This window comes from Saccopteryx leptura, chromosome 10, assembly GCF_036850995.1.
Source record: "Saccopteryx leptura isolate mSacLep1 chromosome 10, mSacLep1_pri_phased_curated, whole genome shotgun sequence".
Lineage (NCBI taxonomy): Eukaryota > Metazoa > Chordata > Mammalia > Chiroptera > Emballonuridae > Saccopteryx > Saccopteryx leptura.
The window spans coordinates 43,099,437-43,111,474 of NC_089512.1; the positions used below are offsets into that span (position 1 = coordinate 43,099,437).

Genomic DNA, 12,038 nt, shown 5'->3' on the forward strand with positions numbered 1-12,038 from the left:
CTCTCCGTCCCCCCCACCCCCACCCCACCCCACCGCCTCCCCTATCCTTCCCCACGGTCACAGCAGGCCGACAGCGCTTCTCAGGCCCAGCGACACAACCTTCCATGCAGGGAGCGATGCGTGCCTTAGCGTCCAGCGGGAATTAATCGTTCTGTTTCTCACATCTTTTTTTATCTCTTGGTTTCCAAATTGTCCCTGCTTAGGGAACCCATGCCACAGCCCAAGGTGGCGGAGGCCACACCCCTCCAGCTCACCCTGCACTGGGAGAGCTCAGTGCAGTAAGGAAGGCCATGTTGCCTAGGAAACTGGGGAGGGGTTTGGAAAACGTCAGCTCTACGCCGGGTTTGCGCAGGCGCTGGCGTCCTGGCCTCCACTATCGCGAGAATCGCTTTCCGGAAGTTCCACGTCAGTCAGTCGGTCAGTTTGCGGGACAGTGGAGGTTCTTCACGGGCTGCATTGCTGGTTACAAGCGAGGGCATCGGTGCTCGGATTGACGGAGCCATGGTAGGTACAGACCCTGCAGGAGGGAGCGAGACCCTTTCGGCTGAGGCCAATGTATGAGACTCCTGAAGTAGGGGGCGCGGTAAGAACCGGCTTCGGCCCCCCACTGCGGCCACAGCCTCAGGCTTTGTGGGGTCCTGGTCCAGTACGCGTTCGTGAGGAGGCGGAGGGACCCGGGAGTCCGGAGTGGTTTGGGGAAGCAGTACCTGGAATTGAGGGGCCCCTGACTCCGGTGCTTAGGGCGGTTGACGGAGCTCCTGAAGTCTGCAGCGGGGGCTGTGGGATCGGGAAATAGAAAAGGCCGAAAACGGACTTAACAGAAGGCGTTGGCAAAATGACCTCGTTCCGCCCCTAAAACGGTGACAGCTGGGCTTGCACTCGGGTCGAACTTATACCTGGAAGAGTGTGTGCGGACCACAGACTCAGAACTGCAGCAAAGAAAAAAAGAAGGAAAGTGTGTATGGAGTCTTAAGTGGAACTTCAAACGCTTTGAGTCTGGCTTAGGTTTCTAAGGGAAAAGAAGGCGAGAGAGTCGTTTATAAAACGGGCCTGCTTTACTGCATTTGCAAATATGGTGGCTGGTAAGAACGGCAGTCAGCACGGCCCTTCTTTCATTCTCACCCTCACCCTCACCCGCAAAAATGCCTCGAAATATTTTTTCACAGGAGTGTTATAAGGAAAAAGATATTAGTGTGAAAAATATCCTTTTTGAAAAGAAGAGTAAGAAAATATTTTATATTTAAACATTTTCTTACCTCTTTTTTGTTGTTGTGCACAAAGCACAGGGTCAAAGATTTGGGAGCTTGAAGACATTAGGAATAGTGAGTCCAAGTTCCTCATCTGGAACTTAAAATATAAAACTTAAAAAAACTAAGTATGTACGAGGCTAAGTGAAGCAGTTAAAACTGCAACTGAGATTGATTCTTTGGGCAACCTAGTGGAAGTTATGGATACTCCCGGAAAAATGCCTAGAGAAACGGGGTTGCATAAGATATCAGTGGGTTCGCTCACAGACACTCCATCTCCTCATCTCATCCGTGAACTTTCTTGAGTCCCCAGATTTCGAGCCCCTGAACAAGACTTCGAGTCTCTTTAATTACACCACCTTCTAGTACCAGTGGCCTGCTGTGGTCTGGGGTTTGCTGTGCTTTCAAGTAACAGGCATTCGTCGTTTTATTGTGCTTTGCTTTATTGAGCTTCAAAAATACAGGGTTTTTTTACAAATTGAAAGTAAGGAGGCACCAGCAAAAAAGATTACAACTCGCTGAAGGCTCAGATTATGGCTAGCATTTTTTTTAAGGTATGTACATTGATTTTAGTGCTATTGCACACTTCATAGACTACAGTGTAATGTAAACATGACTTTTACATATAACGGGAAACCAGAAATACTGTGTGGCTTGCTTTATTGCAATGGCCTGGAACCAGACCGCCATGTCTCCGAGGTATATTTCTATACAGTGCTGTGGAGATAAAGACATGATTGAGCAACGACTCTCCCCTTAAGGAGCATCTACTCTAAAAATCAAAAAGAGATGTATACACTTTTTTAAAGCTTGGATTCACAGGATCCCATAAGAAAGGATACTCTGGTTAGGGTAATCAGAAAGATCATATTTGTGGTAGTAACATTTCAGTGGCTTCCTAAATGAATCCAGCTTATGGAAGATGAAGGGAGACATTAAGAGTTGAGAGTACAGTATGAATATTTTAATCATCTTTGTGTGTGTTTGTGTGTGTGTGTGTATGACAGAGAGAGGGACAGACAGGAAAGGAGATGAGAAGCATCAATTCTTTGTTGTGGCTCCTTAGTTTTCATTGATTGCTTTCTCATATGTGCTTTGACCGGGGGACTACAGCAGAGTGAGTGACCTCGGACTCAAGCCAGCGACCATGGGGTCATGTCTGATCCCACGCTCAAGCTGGTGAGCACCCCCACTCAAGCCAGATGAGCCAGCGTTCAAGCCAGTGACCTCGGGGTTTCGAACCTTGGGTCCTCTGCGTCCCAGTCCAACTCTCTATCCATTGCGCCATCACCTGGTCAGGCTCTTAATCATCTTTGTATTCCAGAGTGCCTACTACAATGTCTTACTCAAAGTATTCACTTAAATGTTGGGAGAAATACAGCAAACGCTCTTGGTTGTGCTTTTGAAATGAATTTTTGCATTCGGGTACATAAAGGTATACTGAGGTTACTCAGTCCTCAGGCCCCTTCCTGGAGCATTGCATTTGCTCAGTAATCAATTATTTAAAACATTTTTATGATAAAAATAGTTGTTTTTTTTTGTATTATTCTGAAGCTGGAAACGGGGAGAGACAGTCAGACAGACTCCCGCATGCGCCGGACCGGGATCCACCTGGCACGCCCGCAAGGGGGCGAAGCTCTGCCCACCAGGGGGTGATGCTCTGCCCCTCCGGGGCGTCGCTCTGCCGCGACCAGAGCCACTCTAGCGCCTGGGGTAGAGGCCAAGGAGCCATCCACAGCGCCCGGGCCATCTTTGCTCCAATGGAGCCTTGGCTGCGGGAGGGGAAGAGAGACAGAGAGGAAGGAGGGGATGGGGGTGGAGAAGCAAATAGGCGCTTCTCCTGTGTGCCCTGGCCGGGAATCGAACCCGGGTCCCCCGCACGCCAGGCCGACGCTCTACCGCTGAGCCAACCGGCCAGGGCCGAAATAGTTTCTAAGTGTACAGTTTCCTCATTAACTAGAGGAAAAGTATGAGATGTGCTGGCTTAGTGAAAGACCCCACCATGTTTCCTGACACAGAATAGACACTTCATGTTTGTTGCCTCTGAAGAGCCCAGAAAAAGTTAAAATTAGCCCTTGCCAGGTGGGTTCAATCCCTGGTCTGGGCATATACAAGAATCAACCAATGAATGCGTAAATAAGTGGAACAACAGACTGCTCCTTTTCCCTGCCTCCCCTTTCCACTTCTCTTCCTCTGTCCTCTCCCCTCCTGCCTCCCATAAACATCAATCAATAAATTAAAAAAAATTTTTAACTTAAAATTTGTGATGTTAATTAATGGGGCAGAATTCAGAAATGGATGAAGTAAAAAGCCCTGCTTCTCTGACTGAGCAAAGCACGTGAAAAGAATGGTTTGAAAATAGAAAGTTTGAGATGGAGAGAAAGGTTTGACAGTGGAAACATTTTTGTGGTGCTCATAGAGAAGAGCCAGAGAACTCTGATTTTTTTAAAGTAAATTAAGGAGTATAGGATGTTGCTAAAAGTGGAGGGAGGTTCAAAGTAATCATTGACCCAAATTTGGTAGAGATGCAAAAAGATGAGTAAAAGTCTTGTGAGGTGATTATTTTGTCTCAGGAAATTATCTCTGCTGCTGAAATTATCTAGTGAACTTCATTCTGTGTTGAAAAGTATCCTTAATTTTCTATCCCATTCATGAGCATTATGAAAGTTCACAAAAGTAAAGATTTGACGGTAACTCAACTTGCCAGATAAACTTTTAGTTGGTTTTTACAACCTGTTGAGGGGGAATTAGATTTTAAACTAGCCCTCCTCAGTTGCTTAAAAGAGAGAATTAAAACTACTGCCGTAACGCGTCATGTATATAATGAACTAACTTTTCTTCTAGAATGGTATCTTTGGGAGAATTAAGAAAATAGTTATTTAAATCATTTTCTGTACTGTGGTTTAGATGAATCCAAGTTGAAAAAGGCAATTTTAAACTCTTAGTATTTTTTGGCCTGAGAGAGTATTTTAGTTGTTGTTTAAAATTGTTCTACTTTCCATTAGTTTCTTTAACTTAAATCTGTTAAAATATTATAAATGCTCCCATTTGATTCCAAAGGTCTTCATGGACATAGAGCCCATATTGATCATACATTACATTGCTTAGCATTATTGCCAAAATAAATCTACTTTTCTCCGAAGAACTCAATTTATTTTTATTGAGATATAATTGACATATAACATATTAGTTTCAATATGTAATAGAAATATTCACAATATTTTGATAGATATTTGTGTGTATATACATATTGTGAAGTAGCCTGATCAGGCTGCGGCACAGTAGACAGAGCATCAGACTAGGATGCAGAGGACCCAGGTTTGAAACCCCTAGGTCACTGGCTTGAGTGTGGCTCACCAGCTTGAGTCCAAGGTCGTTGACTTGAGCAAGGGGTCACTTACTCTGCGGTAGCCCCCCCCTTCCCTGGTCAAGGCACATATGAGAAAGTAATCAATGAATAACTAAGGAGCCGCAACAAAGAATTGATGCTTCTCATCTCCCTTCCTGTCTGTCCCTATCTGTCCCTCTCTTGTCTCTGTCACAAAAAAAAGATATATTCACCACAATAAGTCTAGTTAATATTCATCACAATACATAGTTAAAAATTTTGTTTTTTCTTGTGATAAGAACTTTTAAGATTTATTCTTAGCAACTTTTAAATATAAAACAATATTACTAACTATAATCACCATGCTGTACATTGCATCCCTGTGACTTATAACTGGAAGTCTGTACCCTTTGACTTCCCTCACCCATTTCACCAGTTCCCTGTGTCCTCCCTCTCACAACCACCAATCTGTTCTCTAAGAGCAGATCTATGAGTTTGGGATTTTTTAAAGATTCCAAAATATGTGTGAGGTCACACAGTATTTGTCTTTTTCTCTCTGACTTATTCCACTTAGTGTAATCCCCTCATGATCCGTCCATGTTGTCACAGTGGCAAGGTTTCATTCCGTGTATGGCTGAATAATATTCCATTGTGTGTATATACATATGTCATATTTACTCACCCATTGATGGGTGCAGATATCTTTCTGAGTTGGTGTTTTCATTTTCTTCAGCTAAATACCCAGAAGTGGAATTGATGGATTATGTAGTTTTATTTAAAAAAAAAATTTTTTTTTGTATTTTTCTGAAGCTTTAAACGGGGAGGAGTCAAACAGACTCCTGCATGCTCCCGACCTGGATCCACCTGGCATGCCCACCAGGGGGCGATGCTCTGCCTATCTGGGGCGTTGCTCTGTTGCAACCAGAGCCATTCTAGCGCCTGATGCCGAGGCCATGGAGCCATCCTCAGCCCCCGGGCAAACCTTGCTCCAGTGGAGCCTTGGCTGCGGGAGGGGAAGAGAGAGACAGAGAGGAAGGAGAGGGGGAGGGGTGCAGAAGCAGATGGGCGCTTCTCCTGTGTGCCCTGGCCGGGAATCAAACCCTGGACTCCTGCATGCCAGGCCAACACTCTACCACTGAGCCAACCGGCCAGGGCTATTTTTAATTTTTTTTTTTAGGAAACTTCATACTATTTTCCATAGTGGCTGCACCAATTTACGTTCCCTCCAAGAGTGTACAAGAGTTTCCTTTTCTCCATATCCTCACCCAAACTTGTTATTTCTTGTCTTTTTTTTTTTTTTTTAAGCATAAGGAGGGGAGATAGAGAGACTCCCGCATATGCCTTGACCAGGATTCACTCAGCAACTCCCTTTTGGGGCTGATGCTCGAATCAACCTGAGCTATTCTCAGCACTTGAGGCTGACACTCGGACTGACTGAACCATTGGCTGAGAGAGGAGAAGAAAGAGAAGAGGGAGAAGGAGGGGAAGAGAAGCAGATGGTTGCTTCTCATATGTGCTCTGACTGGGGATTGGACCTGGATGTCCTCAATCTGGGCTGATGCTCTATCCACTGAGCCAAACGACCAGGGCCATTTCTTGTCTTTTTGATATAGCCATTCTAACAGGTGTGAGGTGATATCTTATTGTGGTTTTGATTTGCATTTACCTGATAAGTAGTGATATTGAACATCTTGTCATGTACCTGTTGGCCATCTGTATGTCTTTTTTAGAAATATTTTTATTTAGATCATCTGCCCATTTTTTTTTTCCATTTTTAAATGAATTGTTTTTTGTTTTGCTCTTTGCTATTGATTAGTATAAGTTTTCTATATGTTTTGGCTATTATCCCTTATCATATTATTTGCAATTATTTTCTCCATTTAGTGGGTTACTTTTTATTTTGTTGTTGGTTTCTTGTGCTGTGGAGAAGAAGCTTTTTAGTTTGATGTAGTCCCACTGGTTTATTTATACTTTTGTTGTCTTTGCTTTTGGTATCAGATTCAAAAATCATCTCTAAGATGGATGTCAAGGAGCATTTTTCCTGTTTTATTCTCGGAGTTTTATGGTTTCTGGTCTAACATTGAGGTCATAAATCAATTCTGAGTTCATTTTTGTGGATGGTATAAGATAGGAGTCCGGTTTCATTGCTTTACATGTGGTTGTCCAGTTTTTCCAACACTTTTTTTTTATGGTCTTAGCTCTAGGTTATTTATTTAAATTTTTATTGATTTTAATTTATTGTGCTTATTCCCAACATTTTTTATTGACGAGACTGGCCTTTCCTCATTGTATATTCTTGACTTCTTAGTCATAAATTACTTGACTACATGTATGTGTAGGTTTATTTCTGGGCTCTATTCTGTTCCATTGATCTGAATCTGTTTTTATGCCAATACCATACTATTTTGATTAATATTATAATTTAGGCTTACTAAGACTTCATAAATAACTTAAGAATATGTGACACTAATGACATGGGCAGAAGCTGTGATTTAGTAGGTATTTTATATTTATTTACTGTATAGTTTATAAACCAAGGATTTTCAAAATGTGGTTCACAGTGTCTTAGGGGTCCCCCATATTTTTTCAAGAGGGCCAAAAATTATAACTTTTCCTAATAGTAAGACGCTATGGCCCTTTGCCACTGTTGATATTTGTACTGATGCTATAAAAGTAACGAAAGGTAAAACTGCCAGTGCAGTGTCACCAAATTGTACTGACAGTGTACTCCTCACAGTCATAAGGTTGTTTTTAAAAAAGCCAGTTTCATTAAGAATGTCATTGATGAAGCAGTAAAAATTATTGATTATATTACATCTCAACACTTGTGTATACATCTTTTAATTATTCTGTGTGATTAAATGGGAAGTATACATAAAGTACTTCTGTTGTACACTGTTTTTTAAGTTACTGGCTTTACTTGAAACAATGGCTGACATACTGATTGTTCAGACTTGATTATTTGGCAGACATTTTCTGAAAACTGAAAGAAGTTATTTGGTTTCTGACAGTATTTGTTGCTGAAAATAAAATTATAGCTTTCCAGTGAAAGTTAGAATTTTAGAAAACTTCTGTCATTGACCTTAACAAATTTCTGATACTTAAAAACTTAAAATTGAGGATGATGGTGGTATTAATGAAAATGATATTTATACTGTATAATGAAATACGTCAGCATTTGGAAGATCTGCTTAATTCAGTGAACCAGCATTTTCTAAATGACCAGTGCGTGATGGTACAAAATGATGCTTGGGTCAATTCAAAATATAGAATAGGCCATTGGATTTTAAGTAACGAGAGTATGAAAATTTCCTTCATGTGTTTTCAGATTTCACATTGCAACTAACCTTTAAGAAGCTACCACTTGTTAAGTTTTGGTGTGCTATCAAAGAAGAATGTCCACAATTATTTGAAAAAAAATGTTAAAATATTTTTTCCTTCTAACTACATCTTTGTGAGGCCAGGATTTTTTTTACCATATACATCAACTAAAACAACATATCACAATATATTGAAGACTGAAGTCTATAGGAGAAACCAGCTGCCCTCTATTAAATCAAAATTTAAAGTGTTATAAAAATGTGAAACATTGCCACTGCTCACTAAATTTCTTTTGAAAATAGTATTTTTCATAAAAATATGTTAACATGAAATGAGTTTATTTTTATTTCAAAATGAATTAATATATAAATATTTTAAGTTGTCTCAGTTTTAATTTTTAACATGGCAAATATCAGTAGATATAACCCATATAAAAAGCTTTTTTAGGGTCCTTAATACTTTTTAGAAGTGTAAAGGGGTCCTGACGGCAAAACATTTGACAACTGCTGCTATAAATTAAAAATGTTTAAATATTCATATTTTTTATATATGATTGAAGAAACAGAAGAATTACCTTGTGAGTTCTTTTGCCTTTAACACAGATAATATGCATTCTGCATCAAAACATTTATACTTGAGATTCTGCTTACAATTTAGCAAAGTAAAAACTGAATTGTTTTGTTGGCCTGTTAATGCACTGTTTTTAGTTACGATCTCAAATATTTTATGTGGCATAGCAATTTAATTTTTTTTAATGTTGTTTCTCCTTAGCCTCTGCGACTTGATATTAAGAGAAAACTAACTGCTCGATCTGATCGAGTTAAGAGTGTGGATTTGCATCCTACAGAGCCATGGATGTTGGCAAGTCTTTACAATGGCAGTGTGTGCGTTTGGAATCATGAAACACAGGTAGGAATTTTTAAGGACTTGATTACTAATACTGTGTTAGACTGTGTTTATGATGAGAGAGAAGAAATATACAGAGTTCAGTAGCTACATGCAGACTGCTTTCTCAAATTGGTACAAAATGTTTTCAATAAAGAGAAACATAGCTAGCAGGAGACTGTTCTGGGCTTGTATGATATAGTATTTAAATTTAAATATAAATATTTACAGTATTTAAATGTTAAATTCTACTGTAGGTAGTTTTAGCTTTTCTTTGAGATTGAGGAAACTGACACAATATAAGATTTTTTTCTCTGGAGAAAGTATTTAATAGTATTGTACTTACTTTACCATTCAGTGAACATTCTAATAACCTTAAGAATGGGATTTTTAGTTTTATTTTCCCCCAGTGTTTAATAATATGTAAATAACTTTCAATCAGCCATAAAAATTATAAATTATATCAGAAATATTGGTAGTCAGCTTTTGACTACACATATGAGAATATGCATTTTACAGAATATTTGCCTTAAATGCTTGTTTTGTTCTCTTTCATATGAGTACCATATTTCTCCATGTTTAAGATGCACCTTTTTTCATAAAATTTGGGGTCCAAAAACTAAGTGCATGTTATACAGTGGTTGTAGATTTTTTTTACTTACATTTCCTGCTTTTTTGCGTGGATGAAGAATTGTATGAATTTTATGATGAATAAATCTTGAGTTCAATAACTTTATGTAATACTTTTTTTTTTTTTCAAATTTCGGGCCCCAAAATTAAGGTGCTTCTTATACATGGGGACATACAGTGGTAATGTATCCTTCAAATTTGTTTATCTCCAATTTTCCAGTCTTTTTTGACCATTTTAAATCTCTTTCTTTCAAAGTACAGAACATACAGTGAGCACTATACCATAGTTATGTGTCTCTAAGTCCAAGTTCTTAAAATCCAGATTCACATTTGAGGAATTTAAGATGGCAAAATAAGGGAACCAATGTCAGGAGTAAACCTAAAAACTCTGTTACAGCCTTGTATCAGCATGATCAAACAGTAATGACTGCACAGTCAGGCCCATTGGTGACATTTTGTACATATTAACACTTTGTTCTCTGGTGTGTTCTGTAATATCACCTGACACATAGTAAGCGCTCAATAAGTATTTGTTGAACTAAGGAATAATAACCATGCCATTTATTACTATATTATTTCAGGATTTCTGTCCTCTGCAATTTCAGATCCTGAACTTGTGGATTCCTTTTGCCTTGAAGCGGATAATGTACATTGTTTTATGTTTTCTTTTTCTTTTTGGTCTGCTTCATCCAGATGTTTGAAACTTTTCTGATTTTATGATTAGCAGCTGGGTTGATGCTTCCCTTCCCACCACACTTCCTATAATTCTTTCTGGGAACCCCTCTGCCAGCTCCGTCTAGCCAACTCTCAGCTCTGCCATTTCACTGGAGTAGATTCTGAAGCTTTCTCTAAGCTTTACTGTAACAGTATCTGGTCCGTCTACTTTGCCTTGTTTTTCTCTTTTGTACCTTTCTGTGCCCTCCTGCAAGGCCATCTGCTTGCACTTTCATAACTTATCTCATTGGCAATATCTTTAATTACCAATGTAATTATTGGTATTGTTTAATTTTCTTATTTTCTTCAAGAATAGAGGTTCTAAAACAGGCAGTTTTAGTTCCCACTGTTGCTCCAAGTGCGTACCTTGCAGTCAGCCTCCTAGTGCATACTCAGTCTTTGTTGAACAGTTGATCTATTTTTGGTTCTCCCTGATACTTTTTCTCTATTACCAACTGGAGTTACTTGCTATTCATGTATATTAAGAGCAAAATTCTTGAAAAAGGCAAATAGATTTTCGGAAGTTAATTCAAATATACTTGAATTTCAAATAAGGAGAATAGTATGTATTTCTTAAGGTGGTGGCTGCAATGGTTTAAAAATCAGTATGTTAAAATTTGAAGCCATCCTGGTAATTAAATGATATGGGCAAGACAGTGATGTTGAGTTTCAGTTTGCTTATCCGAAATGAAAATGATACTGTTTTCTTCTCTACATCACAAAATTGTCAAAAGAATTAAATCAAATTAAGTAAAATTGTGTATGAGACCTGTGTGTTAGTCTCCTAACTTACATTGGGTGTTTATGTTTCCCCCTCTTAAGATTAACTTCTGTAGCGTGGAGACCAACTCTCACGTCATTTATATCCACCCCAGCACTTAATGTGGATCTAAACCAGGGGTAGTCAACCTTTTTATACCTACCGCCCGCTTTTGTATCTCTGTTAGTAGTAAAATTTTCTAACCGCCCACCGGTTCCACAGTAATGGTGATTTATAAAGTAGGGAAGTAACTTTACTTTATAAAATTTATAAAGCAGAGTTACAGCAAGTTAAAGCATATAATAATAATTACTTACCAAGTACTTTATGTTGGATTTTTGCTAAGTTTGGCAGAATAAATCTTTATAAAACAACTTACTATAGTTAAATCTATCTTTTTATTTATACTTTGGTTGCTCCGCTGCTGCCCACCATGAAAGCTGGAACGCCCACTAGTGGGCGGTAGGGACCAGGTTGACTACCACTGAACTAAACCATGACTTTCTGTCCTACAGCTGCTTTATTTTTACTGCTCAACAGATCCTTAGATTTGTTGGCTTCTTTTGAGCTTTCGTGAATCTGTCTGTCATCTTGTAGTTTACATTTCTGTCTATTTGCTGTGTTTGTATCACAGTCAGCTGGTAGCAGCTGTACAGGTTGGAGCTGATGTCCCCATTTATTCAGTAGTATTTAGCTTCCCGTTTGATTTTGATTTTTCAGAATTTTAATGAATAAGGAATAACAGTGGGAGAACAAAGAAATGCATTTCTCCCTACTCTTAACTGGAAGGGTCTCCTAGTTTTCTACCTTTACTCTGTATGTTACTCTTGGAGTAGCTTGAAGGAATATCTAAATCACTGATTCTCATACTTCACTGAAAAGAAATAAATAGTATTTGTATCGAAGCATAAAGTGTACAAAAGAATTTTATTTTGTTTATGAGTTTATGGGTTTCATTTTAAAAAGGAAAAACTAAGAGCTACTTCATTCAGCAAATGCAACACACTGGTTGTTTTCTAGTCACTGTTTTAGGCTCTGAGAATACAGTGGTGAACAAGATTTCTGCCCTCAGGGAGCTTAGCAGGATTGATGGACACTGAACACATAATTATGAAGGTGCTAAGTTCTGAAAGGGAAGTACTAGGCTCTGTGA

The 12,038-nt window shown here is 39.1% G+C and overlaps 1 protein-coding gene across 1 annotated transcript in view; it reads left to right on the forward strand.

Annotated features, from left to right (window-relative positions):
* Positions 1-393: 393 nt before the first annotated feature.
* COPB2 (COPI coat complex subunit beta 2) overlaps positions 394-12,038 on the forward strand; it is a 37,116-nt gene continuing 25,471 nt past the window's right edge. Inside the window, exons 1-2 of the mRNA XM_066350430.1 lie at positions 394-504; positions 8,668-8,805. Coding sequence (XP_066206527.1) covers positions 502-504; positions 8,668-8,805 — 141 coding nt within the window. The 5' untranslated portion in view covers positions 394-501. The remainder of the gene's footprint in view (positions 505-8,667; positions 8,806-12,038) is intronic.